The sequence below is a fragment of the Accipiter gentilis genome, chromosome 14, assembly GCF_929443795.1.
Source record: "Accipiter gentilis chromosome 14, bAccGen1.1, whole genome shotgun sequence".
Lineage (NCBI taxonomy): Eukaryota > Metazoa > Chordata > Aves > Accipitriformes > Accipitridae > Astur > Astur gentilis.
Window position 1 is genome coordinate 1,325,347 of NC_064893.1, and position 17,972 is coordinate 1,343,318.

At 38.5% G+C, this 17,972-nt stretch overlaps 2 protein-coding genes across 6 annotated transcripts in view; one reads left to right on the forward strand and one right to left on the reverse strand.

Moving 5' to 3' along the window:
• ZNRF2 (zinc and ring finger 2) overlaps nt 1-17,972 on the reverse strand; it is a 568,219-nt gene that overhangs the window by 155,778 nt on the left and 394,469 nt on the right. The window lies entirely within an intron of this gene.
• ANO10 (anoctamin 10) overlaps nt 1-17,972 on the forward strand; it is a 132,696-nt gene that overhangs the window by 107,066 nt on the left and 7,658 nt on the right. The window contains exon 13 of one of the 4 annotated variants that reach the window (XM_049817299.1): nt 4,089-4,715. The exons of the other annotated variants lie outside the window; for them this stretch is intronic. Within the exon in view, the coding sequence (XP_049673256.1) occupies nt 4,089-4,130 (42 nt within the window). The 3' untranslated portion in view covers nt 4,131-4,715. Of the gene's footprint in view, nt 1-4,088; nt 4,716-17,972 lie in introns of those variants that run through there. 4 annotated transcript variants of the gene reach the window in all.

A 17,972-nucleotide genomic window follows, 5' to 3' on the forward strand; every position in this document is an offset into this window, starting at 1 on the left:
AAAACACCTAATGTTTGAAAAGATGTTCTAAAACTGAAAACAGCACTAAGTATCAATAACAAAATGGGCACTGAAGATTTGTTAGTGATGTAATGATTATAAAGTGGAACTAAAGTGAGCCATAGTAAATTGAAGGGAACTTGCCAAACTACAGTTTTGGACCTTGTGCTACGGATCATTATTCAGGGTTGCACTGCAATTTTTATTCCCCCCAATATTCTTATCTCAGTCTGTGGTAAGTTGGATGATGTTCAGTGAGTGAGGTTGCTTTACCTAAATTTTTTTTTATTTTCACTGTTTAGTGGCAAGGTGAATATTTTCTTCTCTGCTTAGAACCTAACTGCTGATCCTTGATTTACATGCTGTTTATTATTCAGGATATACAGTTCCTCCATACACAGTATAGAACACAATCTATACTTAAGCAGTGTAAATTCAGAGTTGTCTCATTTGCAAATAAATGGTAGTTCTACTTAAGTCTTGGATCTTCAAAATTGTAATTGCAATCACTATTTTTTGTTTCTCTGTTGCCTGCTTAATGTATTCTGAATTCTGAAGAAGGTAGGGATTTTTCAGAAGTAATGTGTGATAATGTAATCAAAAGCCTAAGTGGGATTTTCAGAAATGGTGGTGGATTGAGTGTCTAATTTCCACTGTCTATCACTACAAATTATGTGTGGCCTTTAGAAATTTTTGAAAAGTCCACCTTTCATTTCAGTTGCCAAATACAAAACTGAATCGATGCTATTTATAATCTTTAACCTCAAGTAACTTTTATCAGAGACTGTCTAAGACTAATTTTTAGGTGTACATCCTTCATACCAATCTGTGCAATCCAGGTGTTGCTCATAACTGCAAACAACAGGAAAGCTATTCACTTAAAACAGCAAGTGAAGTACTGTGTCTTGAATGTCGCTAGACTGCAGAGAAGAACTCTTGGAAGAGACAACACATCTTTCTGCTTTCCTAAGACTAGCTGACTACTCTTTTATGCTGTAATCATTTGTAAATGCATTTGCACTATAAATCTTGTTTTATTATAAGTTTCTTCTGTTTTGTATGTTGTATAGTATGATTGTTTGCAATATAAGGAGATCAGTAAACAAAGTACCAAATCACTTTTATCCAGGGAGGCAACATTCCGTAGTAATTTAGATTCTGATGAAACAGCTAGATGTTTAATATACTCTTCTAAAATGTTTTCTAAAGACACTTGTCTTCATTGGGCTGTCTGGTGCTCACCTGATGCTGCATGTAATGGAAAAAAGTGGTTTGATACCTATAAGTAGGAAGACACATGATTATTTGTTGAGGTATGTCATCACTTGAATTTACTGTTGTCGTGGTTTAACCCCGGCCGGCAGCTAAGCCCCACACAGCCGCTTGCTCACTCCCCTCCAGTGGGATGGGGGAGAGAATCAGAAAGGTAAAAGTGAGGAAACTCGTGGGCTGAGATAAAGACAGTTTAATAGGTGAAGCAAAAGCTGCGTGCACAAGCAAAGCAGAACAAGGAATCCATTCACCACTTCCCACCAGCAGGCAGGTGTTCAGCCATCTCCAGGAAAGCAGGGCTCCATCACGCCCAACGGTGACTTGGGAAGACAGACACCATCACTCCGAACGTCCCCCCTTCCTTCTTCTTCCCCCCAGGTTTTTATTGCTGAGCATGACGTCCTATGGTCTGGCATACCCCTTTGGTCAGTTGGGATCGGCTGTCCCAGCTGTGTCCCCTCCCAACTTCTTGTGCCCCCCCCCCCAGCCTGCTCACTGGTGGGGTGGGGTGAGGAGCAGAAAAAGCCTTGGCTGTGTGTGAACCCTGCTCTGCAGTAACGAAAACATCCCTGTGTTATCAACACTGTTTTCAGCACAAATCCAAAACACAGCCCCATACTAGCTACTGTGAAGAAAATTAACTCTACCCCAGCCAAAATCAGCAAAAGATGTCAGGACCACAGAATTTTCTGTGAGGTCAACACTGTAAATTGAACACTGATGTGTGTACGTGGGTAACTGCTGGCGAGTACCTCATTGCAAACTCTGATAAGCTTGTTACCTAGTTAGTCTCCCCAGTAATAGGTTTATACTGAGTATAATGATCTTGAGCAACCAAAACATAAAAATAAAATAAAAATCTCAAGCTCAAGTGTTCAAAGCACACGTGCATCCACATTGTGATAGGCATCTGGACAAGCAAACAACAAGCATAACCACACATCTTGAATTGACAGGATGTATTACTACAGAATACCAAATAGCTTGGTATGAAGGGAAATCCAAACCAACACCCTGTCATTGAAAACACCATTGCAACTCAGTTCCTTCTACCATCCAGCAAGTAGCTGCCAGTTGTTCAACCAGGACGTGCACACAGCTGTATGTAGGTTCAGGAAAAGCAGAACATAAATCAAGATGAAATCAGGCTTCATTAGTTCTGCTACTCATAAGCAGATTGTGTGTAACATGAGAACATGCAAATGGAAAAGTTTATCGTCTAAGAAATCAGTCCCACCTCCTTCACGGTATCTGCCCCCATACAGACTTGAGAAAAGCATTTTCATTCCCTTCCCTGCTTACAAACTGCATCTGTTGGAGTGTTCTGCCATTTTCACTAGTCTCTCAGCATACAGGTACTATATTTTCTGATTTCTTTCTATTTTTATCTAAAAGACTGTAAGACTCTAAATGCAAAATACTTTTTTGCCCTTTTTTGTCCCTAAATGAAAGTTACTGTTCTATTTGAGAGAGCGAACAGGTAAAGAATTTTTAGAACATTTTTTAGAGTAAAATTAATGCAAGCATATCACAGAAGGAAACCATCAACAAAAACAACAATCAGAATAACTAGAGCTTACTGCTTTGATAAACTTGAAAACACTCACAGTTTATAGAAATTTAGCTCTCCAAGGAGCCAGGAGAGTAATATCTGCCATGGCAACCAAACAGAGCAGTCTTCTGGCACTTTCTGAATGAGCATTTAGAAGGAGATTAATTCAATACTCTGAATGATGAAAGGGCTCTTGAGATCCATAACTGTCTCCCACAAATTACCCTTATTGTACAACTGGATGTTTAGAACAGATTGCACATTATCTATATTGAACTAGAGCTTTCACAGAAATTTATACGAAACAGATTAAGCCCACATGATGTGTCACACTTATTTTCACCCACTCCTTTCAGGGAGTTTACAAAAATGGATAGTTTATTAAATGGATTGTGGCAGTTTTGCAGGATTTATTTTTAAGCTTATTTATATTTAGAAGCCACTGTAAGCCTTTTTTCTATACAACTTAGAAATTTCAGAAACATGTAAAATCATAAAAAGCTAAAAAAAAAGATATTGCCATACCATACATAAACAGACAGCAGAAAGACTGCCATGTAAGTGAGCATTATAGCCTTTTTGACACATTTCATGCTATTTTGAATTTACCGTTGTACCAGTTTTGGCTGGGGTAGAGTTAATTTTCTTCACAGTAGCTAGTATGGGGCTGTGTTTTGGATTTGTGCTGAAAACAGTGTTGATAACACAGGGATGTTTTCGTTACTGCAGAGCAGGGCGTACACGGAGCCAAGGCCTTTTCTGCTCCTCACCCCACCCCACCAGCGAGGAGGCTGGGGGGGCACAAGAAGTTGGGAGGGGACACAGCCGGGACAGCCGATCCCAACTGACCAAAGGGGTATGCCAGACCATAGGACGTCATGCTCAGCAATAAAAACCTGGGGGGAAGAAGAAGGAAGGGGGGACGTTCGGAGTGATGGTGTCTGTCTTCCCAAGTCACCGTTGGGCGTGATGGAGCCCTGCTTTCCTGGAGATGGCTGAACACCTGCCTGCTGGTGGGAAGTGGTGAATGGATTCCTTGTTCTGCTTTGCTTGTGCACGCAGCTTTTGCTTCACCTATTAAACTGTCTTTATCTCAGCCCACGAGTTTCCTCACTTTTACCTTTCTGATTCTCTCCCCCATCCCACTGGAGGGGAGTGAGCAAGGGGCTGTGTGGGGCTCACTTGCTGGCTAGGGTTAAACCACGATGCACGTGAAAAGTAACGCCCTTGTCTGCTACCGTATTACCAAACTCTTCCCTTTCAGAGACATCCAGAAGCAAAGCTGTTCTTGGCGGTCCTGTGTTAGCTGTGCAGCTGAAAGACTCTCAAATCTAACTCCTAATCAACTGTGAATACATGGGAGGATAACTGCTTTGAATCAGTGACAGTGTGAATGATCGTATGGACAAGCATTGAAGGGAGGAAAGGAAGCTACCCATTAATAATTGGAGTTGTCAGAAGTGTTTTGTTGATATGCAAATTTACCATTTACCTACTTCCAAGTCCTTTTTAGTCTAGCATGAGGGGACGGGGCATATATAAACTCTTCAGGTTCTGGATAAGCAAACAAGTATTCATGTGCTACTTTGTTATGAATATGCATCCACGGCATGAAACTGCGTAAGGATAGCATGTGTTAGTCTTCCTGGAAGGTGACGTTTGGTGTGTGTACAAAATGTGAAAATACGAAGAACAAACCTGAGGGGAAGGCAGATATTTAGAGAATTGAAAATACATTCATTACCACTGCATTTTCTCTTTAAATCAGATCTGTTTCTAGCACAAGATTGGGGAAAATGCCATTCTGGACAGAACCTACATGTAGTTCAGACTGCCAACAAATCTGTTATAGACCATCTCATTGAAACAACAGCTGAACTATGAAATGATTGAATTGTGAAGTGATTAAATGAAGAAAATGAATATAAGAAGGTTAGTCACACTAATATGAGGGTTTATTTCAATATGTAAGCGATATAGGGAGCACATTAAGTGGAGGAAATGAGGTCTGATGTGTTCATGAAGGATTTTTTTTTTTAACCTGTCTGCAACAGTCAACATGTGACCATTGCCTATTATTTTTCTTTCTTCTGTGGTGCATCATAAACACAGTATTTCTGCTGCATTTGAAGTTTCATATGCTTCCATGGAAAAGCAGCAAGGCTTGACATTTGGGAAATGCCAGAGGTTTTGTGTTCAAAGAAAGATGTTTAGGGTCAAAGAGCATGTCAGTCTTTAATTAGTATGCAGCATCCGTTTCAGTTAGCATGAGGAATATTTTAGATTCTTATTGCCTAGTGTGTAGTTAATTTATTACATGCTGTGCTGTAAAAACTGCAAGAAATGTGTATTTGTCAAGCTGAAAGTAACCATTTTTTATTATTCATACAGAGGACGGGATGGTGTACATCTAACAGATTAGAATGTATTATGAAATGTATTCTGAGGTAATTTAGAAAATAGACAACAGTAGAGTTCCCTTAACTTTCTCTTCCTGAAACAAGTATTAAACTGAAGTGTCTGACATATTTTGGTCAACTCAATATAATATTCTACTAGGAAGTTGTTAAAATCATGGGGCATACGATGTAGCTATCTATAGACAGGCATCTATATATCACTGCATATCTATCAGACTTGGTATTGCTCTGTTACAGAAGCAGTAGTACGTTGCTGCTCTGTGTTTAATAAGAGACTCAGTTCTCCAATATTCAGAGGGAATTTTCATGAAAACCAGATTCATTTCTGTATATGGAAAGCATCATACCATTATATAAATAGCTGCATGCTTAAACAAAAGAATAAGTTTTCCTGTATGTACTCTCAGCATTGGTTCTCTCTGATGTGCAGTTATATGAATTACAGGTAACATGGCATGCAGTGATAGGTAGCTCATATGCAGAAGAGAACACTGTTTAGAGCAGGTCTTTTGGTGAGATAATGTCTTTTTGCTTCCGAGAAGCAGACTGTCAGGAGGTTTCAGTGGTACCATTAGGCTCTGCATACCAAAGCATGCTTTTTAAGATGCCAGCTCATATAAAATGGATTAGAGAAGCCAGGAGGAAAATACCTGGCAAAAGAACTAAATTCAGACAGATACTTTTTAAAGCTTTATTGTATTTTGAAGTTTTAGTAAAATGAATGAAAACTAAATGGAAAAGCACAACTAGGAACACATAGAATATTTTATAAGTTAAGGTACTATAGTACTCTTTTTGGGGTTTGTTTTTTTTTGTCTTTTCTATTGATGGCAAGTAAAACTTCAGAAATCATTTCAGACCATTATGCTTCTCTGTAGTTTGCTAGGTTATTCACCCAGTAATAGGTGTAATGTGCACTGCTTATGGCTATGTATGCTGTGAAATGGATTGAAGAGGAAGATTTGCTTTCATAAGAAGCATTTGGAGAACCTAAAGTTCAGTAGTCCTCTTTGGCTTTTTTTTTTCTCATTTACAGGCTTTGCTGCTGCTGCTTTTTCTTTTTTTTTTTGACACTGATTTAGTTCTTGAGTCTTTGTTAGGGCTGCATAGCCAATCTATGATTTTTTTTGTCCAATTCCCTTCTTTTCTTAGGAGAATCTTTTTTTCTTTTTATCTGCTTCCTCAGGTGATAATAATATAATTCATATTCCAGCATATTCTTTTTTTTCTACTGCCTTAATTTTTGTTCCACGTGGAAGACGTACCTGGAATGTGAGTGGAGAAACAAGCAGTACGTGGTAGGTCATTTCTGCAGAGGGGGTTGCCTTTGGCCCAGCCATAGTTGTACTATCTACCTTGTTATCTCGGAGCAAGGCTGTCCAGAGCAATATTTACTGCAATAATGCACATCTCAATTGAAGAGTTTGCTGCAGTTCTATGTCCTCTCCTTGGTCCCTCAGAGCAGAGGAGTAAACACTCAAAACATGTCTTGTTTGGACAGAAATTCTTACCTTGTCAGACACTGAAAGTTTGGTAGAGTATTGGCTTATTCTGGTAGAAGATTACAAACTAGAAAGGAACTTCTCCCAGATAAAACTCTGGAATGAATCAGTGGGGCAGCTGAGCAGAAAGGATGGAGAGGTGCAGAGAGTAATTATCTCTATCTAGGGAAAAAAAGGAGGAAAAAGCCCCACCCCAAAATCCCTGGGAAAAGCAACAAAGGCATTCAAGATCAAAAAGCAAGGATTTTTCCTTTCAAAGACGAAAACCAGGTTTTGATATTAGAGCAAGTGTTTTATTTGGAGATTATTTTACATAAGGAGAGAGTCTTAATTACACTTGATACCCAGGTAAATGGATAATTCTAAACCCATTTCTAAAAAAGCTAGGCAAAAAATGCGGTGGTATTTTGAGTGGTATTACTCTAATGATGTCCAGATTGGTTGATCAAACTTTCGGGGATGTGACCAATCATAGTTTCTTCAAAGATTTGTTAGGAGGAGTTTAAAATTCAATGCAAAGAAAATATTTTGAAGGTTTAGCAGACATGTGTGTGCATGTTAACTCCATAGCTTTTGATAGGAAAGAAATATGAAAAAGTTGCAGGATTTTAAATGTCTTCATAACTATTTTGGTAATTTTCATGTAGGAGATGGTACATCTGCCAGAATGGCTCAGCGAACCCAGGTTTTTAAGATTCAGGTCAGATACTGAGACAAAAGAACTGTGTGTGGTAGGTAACTATTTATATTGCAGTGTTTATATAGTTGTAGCGCTTAGAGGGAGGGCACATTAGGACTTTTGTTGCCTTAGCTCTATAAAAATGCACAAGTGTTAAGTTCCTGCCCCAGAGGTATTTTGGGTGTCTGTGCTACATATACAGGTCACTGTCTGCTTGGCTTTCCAGGTTCCAAAGGCTTGGTGCAAGTCTGCCTATGAACTGCTTTTGGTTACCTAGGAAGAAAAAAGACTTGACAAAGCTTGGGCAGCAACACAGCCCTAGATGTTTAAGGATAATTTCACTTTATTGGAAGAGCAGGGCTGCCTGAAACAAAACAAGGATTGCTGGATATTTGTTGAAGAGAAGTTCTGTGTTGGTACCCTCTTTGCTTGAATAGCTTGAAATAAATTGAAAAATAAGGAAGCCTGTTTCCCTGAAGGGATAGGGTTTCTTACCAGCATTTTCTTAAGCTGGTGAATTTTTTCAAAAGGTAGGTGTACTTCTATACATACATAAAGAAGTAGTAAATTTGCTGAATAGAGAAGCTTCTTGTGACTCTTGGTCCTGCCTGTTTCTGACTTGAGAGATGCTTTCAAATTAATCAGTCTGTCTCTTGAAAAACGCTTGGTCATCTTTGGGGAGATGGAAAGATCTGTTCTTACCACAGTGTAGCTAACACTTGCTAAGTAGTGCTGAGGTAAAATCTTAATGAAATGAAAGACAAATTGGTTTGGGTTGGTGGAAGTACTGTTGAGCAAACCCAGACTTTAGCTGGTCTGCCAAGTTGAGAAACTCTTAAGTGACTAAATGAGGCTTACATGTGGTAAGAAGACACCTTTATTCTGCAGGTGGGACACACCCAGAGTTTCCCTTGTTTTTCACTTGTTGATGTTGAAATTATCAGACCAAACCATTAATTAGTTCATCCAGTTAACAACTTCTCTGGGAGTCATCGGTCCTGTTGTTTCCATGAGAAGTATACAAAGTGTAGTGAACACAGTTAAAAATTTGGAATAACTATTAATAGCAGCAGTTGCTTACTTTCTGTATCAATTAGTATTAAGCTTATCTCAGGAATCGGAAGAATTTACGTATCTGCTTCAAAAACAAGATTTCTAATGTGACTGTGGAGGTTCCAGTTTATTGCATAAACATCTAATACAAGAGCATTTATGTGGATCTTAGTAATTCTTAGTTGTATTTTCTTTTCTATGTTTTTCACTGATCAGCAGAAATCAAGAAAAGAGATTCACTCATTCACTAACACAGGACAAAGACTTCTTTTCTTCTTTTTAGTCGAATCCCTGCAGATTTCATGAGAGAGAAAATTTTGTTAAGGTGTTATTTATATATTTTTCCCAATATTATCTGTGATTATTCCCATGTCACAGAGATCAAAGTCAAGAAGCAAATTCAGCAGATGGCAGTTTCAATGGGATGTATTTCTTTGATCAAAAGTTAATAAGATTGCAAAATTAATATATAATTATTTGAATGTTATTTATATGAGATTAATACTTAGTAACATAGAGTAACATATATAGTATATATTTTAAATTAATGTTAAATGCTAATTAGGATATACTGTCTGCTGAAAAACTCCTTTGCTGATCTGAAGTGTGAATTCCCCATAACATTATGGTAGCAATATTGGCCAATTTCCAGATTTCACAGGTTACAAATGAGGAAGGTGTCAGGAGGAAAATTCTCAAGGTAACAAAACTCAAAAAAACCAACACATGGAAACCAAAACCTAACAGCCTCCTGTTAACATTGTTGAGAATGCCCCTTTAAATACAAGCATTACACTGACACTGCTCATTCCCTGAAGCTAGCATTGTTAAAATCTTCTTTATTTGTTCTTCTGTGTGTCTGTGTGTATGCGTTTTCTTTATATTTTTTTTATATATGTATAGATGCAGTATACAGGAGGGGAGAGAGAGAGAGAGAATGAGAATCTGTGTGTGTGCATGCTGTTGAGTTCCTTTTGTAGATGCGCTCTCACACTGGCTTATTGTAAACCACAGCCTGTAATTCCATTTCTTTTTACTGGGCATATTCTTTTCCTTTGATGTATTTCCTTACACCATTAATAATTACCGTTATTTCCTATTAATATGGAAAATGGCGCACTCTGTATGTGAGAGGCATTTGCTTTAGATTATCAAAGAAATCTTTTGCTACAGTTGTAAATTATTTCAGGAAAGAATGTAACTGACTGCCAGGGGTTTTGCAGTTCTCTTGGTCCTACAATGGTATATGGAATTTTCACTCTTTGTTTTCTGATTGTTTCCAGTTCCAAAAAGGAAACATGAGCCTGTGAGCCCTGACATATTACCAAGCTCAAAGTGCAGAAAATGGATTTCTGCAGTTTGTTAATATTTTTTTAATTATTTGTCCTGTCCCAGCTTGTGTATTTGATTTGCCCTGAAGGATCTGTGGAAATGTGTGTTCACCTTCCATCTTATACCATCACATAAATTTACAGTGAATTAACTAGGTGACTCACTGGGTAATATTAACTCACTTTACTGATGCAAAATCATATGATGTCTTAAACATTTATTTAGAGTCCTTTGACAGCACTTACTGGCATATTTTTTAAAACCTGGTTTGTTTGACAGATGTAACAACCTATTTTATAAAGGTCTTACTATGAAGTTTATAAGGCAACATATATTTTTTTGACAAATGGTAATGTTGTACAGTGTTTCTATAGCTATAGGGCAGTTTTAATGTGCTACAGCTAATGTGTTGAAGAGAAATTATTTTAGATATTTGTGGTTGCATGCTAGATAATTTATTTATTGTTGTGATAGATTAAAATTGAGAAACAGGAATGCGGTGGTACTGGTAACGCAGGGTACCCAGTAAAAGCACTTTGCAATGTATAAGAAACATTTCAAAGCAAAGCCTTGAGGTCTGATAGAATTAAATTAGTGTGGCAATTTAACATGAATCACAATAGTTAATCCCTCAGTGCATGCTGAAGCTGGCACCATTAGCTCTAATTTCTATTGAAGCAAAAGAAGAAGGTCAGTCTAGAACAGTGGCTGGACTGAAGCAGTATACATCTGTTCAACACATTTATTTCTAGGATTCGGTTTGTTGCCAGGCTTTATCCAGCCCCTCAAAGCAGAGCAAAGCTGCAAAGTGGGTCTGTGCTAGTGGTACTTTGTTCTTCCTTTCTTTCCCACTGCTCCTGAAAAGTGGAGCGGGGTGATGGGAGTGGGAGGAGGAGTGCAGCTCTCTTCCCACCGGGGAGCTGCCAGCCTCCAGGGCCAGTCCTTTTGGCAGTTTTTCTGCCAGTAAGTTTGACCCTTACCAACCAGTGAATTTGGATGCAGAAGGGAGCGATTTCTTGGTTTGAAGAAATTGGAAGTAAAAACCTAAGGGAGAGGGTTGAACTAGGACAGTAGAACACAGGACAGGGAATCAGCAAGGAATAAATAAGGGAGTAAAATGCTTTAATAAAGAAAGCAAAAGTACTTGACAGAAATGAAAAAGCAGAAAAAATAAGGAGTGTTACCAAGGCATATGAAAATTGACTTACTCTGTGCATGGAAAGGCTGCAGAGACACATGGCTCATGTTGAAAAAGTAAAAGAATAATTTCAGTGTGCTTAACCTTTTTTGCAATTATTCAAGTTTTGTTTAGAAGGTAACAGTTTTCATATGAAGTTCTAAACCTAAAAATTTACAATGTTATTAAAATAAATTCTTGCAAATTTACATGTATTTAATACAAGTAATCTGCTTATGCCTTTGTGTATTGTTTTGCACAAAAATTAAGTTAATGGAGAGAAACTGGGATTACAAGGTTGGCAAGGTTTGAAAATAATAAAATCAAGTAGTCAGAAATAATTTCTACATTTTTTCCAATCTAAACCTCATCCTAAAATCTTTTTCTGTAACTGCTCAGTTACATAGTGTAGGGTATTCCAAGGCACTAAAGCAGATCTCGGAAAGAGAGCATACACCAATATTCAGTATAACTACAGATTGTTGTTTGTCTTCATGTTACAAAGCTGCTTAAAAATTCATATCTCTTCAGCCTGAAAATAGTAGCTATTATACAGCTTTAATTTTTCATAGCTTGCTCTTTATTACAAAATAATTTCATAAAGCTATGCAAAGAACTTGCTGATAGTATTAGAAGCAGAAAACCACAAAAATTTGTTAGGATCTCTAATAACAATACAGATACCTCTGAAAAGCGGGCTATGGAGGAAGAGCACCTAGGGCACAGCAGTACCGATGAGTGCAGCAGTGCACTGATGTAACACACAGGAATACTTTGTTGTTCTAGTGAAAAAGCAGACAGATGGACAGGAGCTGTACCAGTTGAGCACTACGTCTCCATTTCTGAACAAATGCAGTAAACAACCTGTGGCAAAGAGGTTTTCTTCCCACTAATTTGCTGGGAAAAAGGAAAAGCATTCTGTTCACTCGTAACCTAGGAAGCACATAAAGGGAAAGTCTGGCTTCACTGAAGTAAACCAGAACTTCGGCATTGCCTTCAAGGAAACCAGACCTTTACCCTTTGCTAGGTTGTTTAAATTACTACAGGCATAGCAAAGTAATTTATAAATATTGTTATACCTATAATTTAAGACTGTCAACTGTTACAACTTTACTCATTTTGAAGAAATGCAGAGTTATAAAGTAACAAACTAACTTTTTACTCGTTTTCAAAATACCTGTGTAAGCTAATTAGCTAATTCAAAGTTTATTCTGACACTCCTACATGCTTATTAGACAGTCCTGTGTAGTTCTCTAAGAGTAATGCTTCATATCCAGTTGTGCATCTTAAATGAAAATGGCAAGTTTAATAAGCTATACGTGTCCTTTGTGTATGTGTGTATATCTGCATAAAGGTTGTGAAATCAAGGGTTTCTCTAGCCCAGGCCCCAAAGTGGCAATAAGCAGGTGCCTAGGATAGAGTGAAGAGCAGAGCTAACATATATTTCGCCATAATATTTGCCCATCCTCGGCCTGTGCTTAGTTCAAGAACTTTCTGAGCCAGATCAAACCATAAATCCACCATAACTAATTTGAATAATTTACTTTATCTGAACAGGTATATGACTTTATCTGATCAGATAGGTATCAACTTAAATATATTTTTAAAAGCAAATCAATACCTGTAACTGATCAATACTTATGCTTAGCCCGGTGTTTAACTAAGGGAAAACAAGTTGCCTCTTTTTCATGTGTGCATAGTCTTCCCAAGGAGCAGGGCAGTTGGCAGAAGGGCAATTTATTTGCGTTGTCACAGGTGTCTTTGGTGGAAGAAGGAATTCTGTCAGTGGTGCTGTTGCCATTCTGAAGGTATTTGCAGAAGAACCTTTGATACACTTTAAAATTGGTAGAATTGATTTCTTCAGAATATTTATAAAATTACTGTAACTGGCAATTGGTTACCAGCTCTGTGTTGATTATTTTTCACTGGGCTGTGAATAGGCAATAGCAGAGCCCCCACAGGAAGTAGAAGGCAGCTTGTCTTTGACGAGAAAGACAAGAGTGAAAATAATACTAGAAATTATGTTGTAAGGACAAGTACTTGGGGCAGGAGAGCCTCTCCAGGGGAGGAAACCAAGTAAGATGACCTGGCAGGTCCCTTCTGTTGCTGGTTTTGGATTCCTTGCCTGTTAAAGTCTAGAGTAGAATTCAGAATAGTTCTTCTTCACCAATAATTTAAACATTGAGTAGTTTTTCCTACTTTACTGCAGTGAAGTGTTATTTTTTGAATACTGTGGTAACAGTAACTTTAGAATTAAACTCACTTTCCATGCTGATATGGCAGATAAAGGGAGAGGCAAATTCCTTGCTAGGAAAAACTTCTTCAAAAGAGTGGTTGCTTTTGCTGTGTGTCTGCCCATCACTTAGTGTGGAAGTCTAATTTCTAAACACGTGGTTTATACTTCAAGTATATTTTAATTTCTACTTATGCTGTTCAGTTGTTTGATTTCTCTGGTGTCATCTCACGTATTTGCCAGGCTGAAGTTTCTTGCCCGCTGCAAGAAATGTGGAAATTTTGTACTTGTAGCATTGTGGCTTGTTGGAGCGGCGGAGGAATGCACATAAGTCAACCCAATATGAATGATAGAAGTGATTCAACTTTATTTGCATGGATAGCTCATATTTATACAGTTTGCGATAATTATGCCTACTAGTCCTAATACGATTGGTACATTGCTAATGTTTATTCATTACTAAAACACACCCACTTGTGATTTGCAGCTATGCATGTTCCGTAACTTTCTCATGGGAACTTCTTCAAAAGTTACTTATGAAGTTATGCCAAGGTCACACCGTCCCTGTCTTTCTCCTGATAACAGCGAGACCAGCTGTTGTTTTTCTCCTGATATCAGCAAGGCCAGCAGTCTTCGGCCAAGGCCTAGTCTTGCTGCTCAGGCTGACATTCTTTCACACAGAACTCTGCTCGCACAACTTTTCCATAGACCCATGTCCTTTCTCATCAAGCCAATTCCCAACAGTGGCTGGTGTGTGGTAGCAGGACAGAGCACAGCTATGCACTCCCTGTGTTTATCTGCTTTTTATATCAGATTTATGTCACAGATACAAATTTCCAAAATTAGTGCCTGAAGTTGGGTTCTTAGTTTCATATCTGGAGTCCAGTCTAGACTACCTAAATAATTCCCTGCGTAGAGCAACAACCTTTTTTTGTTATTACTTGTTTTTTGGAAACCAAGTAGGGCTCTGTACAGATCCATAAATTAACAAATCTGGAAAGAAATGTGAGCCCAGGTTGTAACTCGGGCCAGCTGGGCTTGGACTGGGGCTGGGCATGCCTTTGTGTCCACTGGCAGAGCAGGGGGTGGACAGGGCAATAGTGCTTTGGGTGCTCAGGTGTTGGGCTTTGGGTGCCTGGGTTCCAGTGATGGCCAAATCTGTGTCCAGAAAGTAATGGCATTACGGAGTATTTCTTTTGTCTTCTGAGGGTTGGGCATCATTCATTTTGAGAGACCATCTCTGCTTTTCACACAGTCTATTCCCTGCTGTTGCATGGATTACAAGGAGACGTGTTCATGCTCTTTGATTTTTCTCCTGTTCTTTTAGTGGCATTAAATAGTTTAAACTAGTGTTTTGCCTTTCGTACAATAGAATTTGTTAAAGGATGTTGGCAAAAACTCTGTGGGTTTTGGCACGTATAATACCAGAATAGATGTTGTGTGGTGTCCTCGGAGCTAAACCTCTACTACTGCATGGGTTTATGTGCTCAAGGGAGGCTTGTGTCTATAAACCACCAGGTCCCTTCGAGTCTTAAATTGGAAAAAAAATGGAAGCACAGAGCTCACATAGCTTTGCTTGTCTTTAAAGTGTTAGACTGAAACATATATTCTCTCAGAAGCTGTGTATTTTGACATCACCTGGGCACGTTATCATTCAAGCAGAAGTGCGAGGAGGGAAGGACTGTCGGCCATCTCACTGCAGTGCCACCGACAGCCTTCGAGTCCTTCGCCACTGGTGCTGGCATTTTTTCAGATGCTATTTCGCTGGTTTTGCTATTTCTCAGCTGTGCCTCCTGCATCATGAGGCAGGGTGAGTACAAAGCATGTGAGCCTAAAGAGTAAATTAGCATATACTGAGCAACCTGGTTCTTAGCCAGGCTGTTAACTGCTATTACAGTTGGTATAAGGCTAACTCAGCTATGTCTGCAGTTACGCTTCAGTCAGGCATATCTATATCCATATATTAGGGCTTTGTGTCCAGACACTTAGTTAAACTCTCAAAGTGCTGAGTATTTCTCTCCCGAGTGCCTGCTCAGGGGCATCCTACTTACCGTATAAGCTTCTTAAACTTCAGAGAGGAGGAATGGTTTGTTTTACCCATTTTCTCTTGATTGTAACTAGTAACTGAAAACTGGTAATTAACATTATCCAAAGCTCCTGAAAAAATGAATTTTATCATAGCTTACCCTGAAATCATTGAAACGTCGTTGATGTGCTGTTAACAGGGACAAACTGCATGCTTAAACTGTAGTGAAGTCTGTTTGACCCAGGTCACAAAACTAAAGAAATACATGACTGACAGGCATAGATCTGGAAGGACTGTGCAGTCCGCCCCCCGGCTCCGAGATGTGATCAAGGTCATGTCACTTTGGGTATTTTTGCATCATTGCTTTCATAGCTGATCCATAGTTTCTGACTCCAAAATCTATTGACTGGCTGCTTATTGGATGAGAGCTAATTGCATAAGCTGAAGGGAAGAGCATCTGCTAGGCTGGTCTGGCATCCTGTGAGTGCAGTTAGAGCGCATGCTCTTCATTAGGTATTCAGACATATTGTTTAATGTTATGTATTTATGTTTCACTTTGCAACTCCATGGTCAGTTACAGTGAAAAAAGTGAATTTAAAAAGTATGAACTAATCCAAGATAAAAATAATTTAAATGTTCTGAGGGTCAGAATACATAAACTATACTTCTGAAGAAAATACTACGATACTATCTAATGTGGCTTCTATTATTTGTACATTTTTGTTCTATCTACTGAACTAAAATAAGGTTCAGCAAAGGGTGACTAATACCATAAGAATATTGTAATGAGTATTAATTAATACTTTGCAATTTAAATCAGAGACAATATAAAGTAGATCAAAAAAAATCTTGGAAAAAAATCTACTACAAATGGTGTTGCTTTGTCTGCTATGGCTCACAGCACTATTAATCAGGCCCAATGCTCCAAGGCATGTATTATGTGATTCTGCAAGTTTTCCTGACTCTGCACTCAGTAATTTTGCGAACTTACTGTTTCATTAACACTAGCTTTTGTACTTGGTATTCTGTCATGAATTAGGCATACAAGAAAGGAAAGAAGAGAATTACTTACTTGCTGTTACCTGCAATTTGTTCTAGCAGATTCCTACTCTAGATCTGTAGAGTCCAGGCAAACTTCTCTGTCAGAATTCCTGTAGGAACAACTATAAAAATCCCTCAGCCTAGAAGGGTCTTCAGAAGGTCTCTAGTCCAACCCTGTGCTCATCAATACCAAATTCAGACCAGGTTGCTGGGGACTTTTTCCAGCTGGGTCTTGAAAACCTCTGAGAACAGAGACTGCAAAATCTCCCTGGCCTCTGCTGCAGTGCTTAGTTATCCTTGCAGTGAAATGTTATTTTCTTTTCTTTCTTTCTTTTTTTTTCTTATTTCTTTATAACCACTTTGTTTCTTGTTTTCCTGCTGTGCACCTCAGCAAAGAGCCTGGCTCCATCTTCTTGCTAACCTCCTTGCAGATATTGGCAGGTGTCTCAGCCTTTTCTCACAGGGCATGTGGATCAACTCCCTGCCCATCCTGTGTCCCATGGCTAGATTTGGTGAAGGTGATCAGTATTCTTACTTGGAGGGCCCCAAACTAGACACAATGTTCTAGGTGCAGCCTAGAGGTAAGGAATAGGTGCAGTGCTTGGTAACATTTCAGTCCTGAAGGTGAAATTATTGTAATTGCTTAGAGTCCTTCTCATAAGAGCTACACAATCCAGCATTTGTTTCTTTGTTATCTATCTTCCATTTAAAATTCTTCTCATCAAAAACCTGTATTTTTGCTGTTTAATGCTCATATATGGCTTTTCTTTAAAGAGAGTTGTTTTCACTGGTTTGCAGCATCATAGTGCCATTGGTCTTGGCTCTGGTAAATAAGGAAGTTGTGAAATTATTCCTACAAGTCTTTTATCGTATTATTTAAGTAGGGGGGGAAATGTATTCTGGAAATCAATACCATCCAGAAGAGTTAGGGGTTGTACTGGATGAGTTACTGAAAATAAGCATTCAGTGTATACTGTGGCTGTGTGGTATAACGCAGAAGTCCTGGGATTTATAAACAGGAGTATACTAGTATAGAAGCTGTTTATTGCTACTGTAAACAAGCATCAGTTATTATCTCCAGCTATGGCAACTAAGAGGTTGCTGAAAAACTGGTCAGAATTAGAAACGAGGCTTAAAAGTTACCCCAGACCCAAAGTCCTTAAGTTCCATTCCCTGCAGAGAGTGTTCAACACCACAGTGCAAAAACTTTGAGGGAGGGTTTGTGGTTCTAAATACAAAGTTACACAACTTTGCACCATTATAATAAGCAAGAAAAATTTGCCATTAAGTAAGTTTTTACACTTTTACACAGAATAAAATATTGGATGTGGAAGAGGCTTACTGAGTTTTGAAGTGGATATTAATTTGCCTCTTTTGTAACTGGCTGGTACCTACAGAGTAAGCTGATAAAGTTCTCAGAGTTGTCAGCAAACAGCTCAAGGCCCAAGAAACTACTTTTGTTGTGACTATACACCATTAGGAAAGAATAATTTTAATATATATCCATCATGTTTTCATATTATAATTAATTTGAGAAAGTGGGAAGATACCATGTAACACTACAGTTTCTTTAAGCAGTAAACAGCTAATCAGCCGTTCTACATGGTGAATACAGGAAAAGCAGAAGATGGAGTTGCTGTTTAGAAACATCTGCCTTCACGTCTTCTTGTTTTTCACTGTATGGG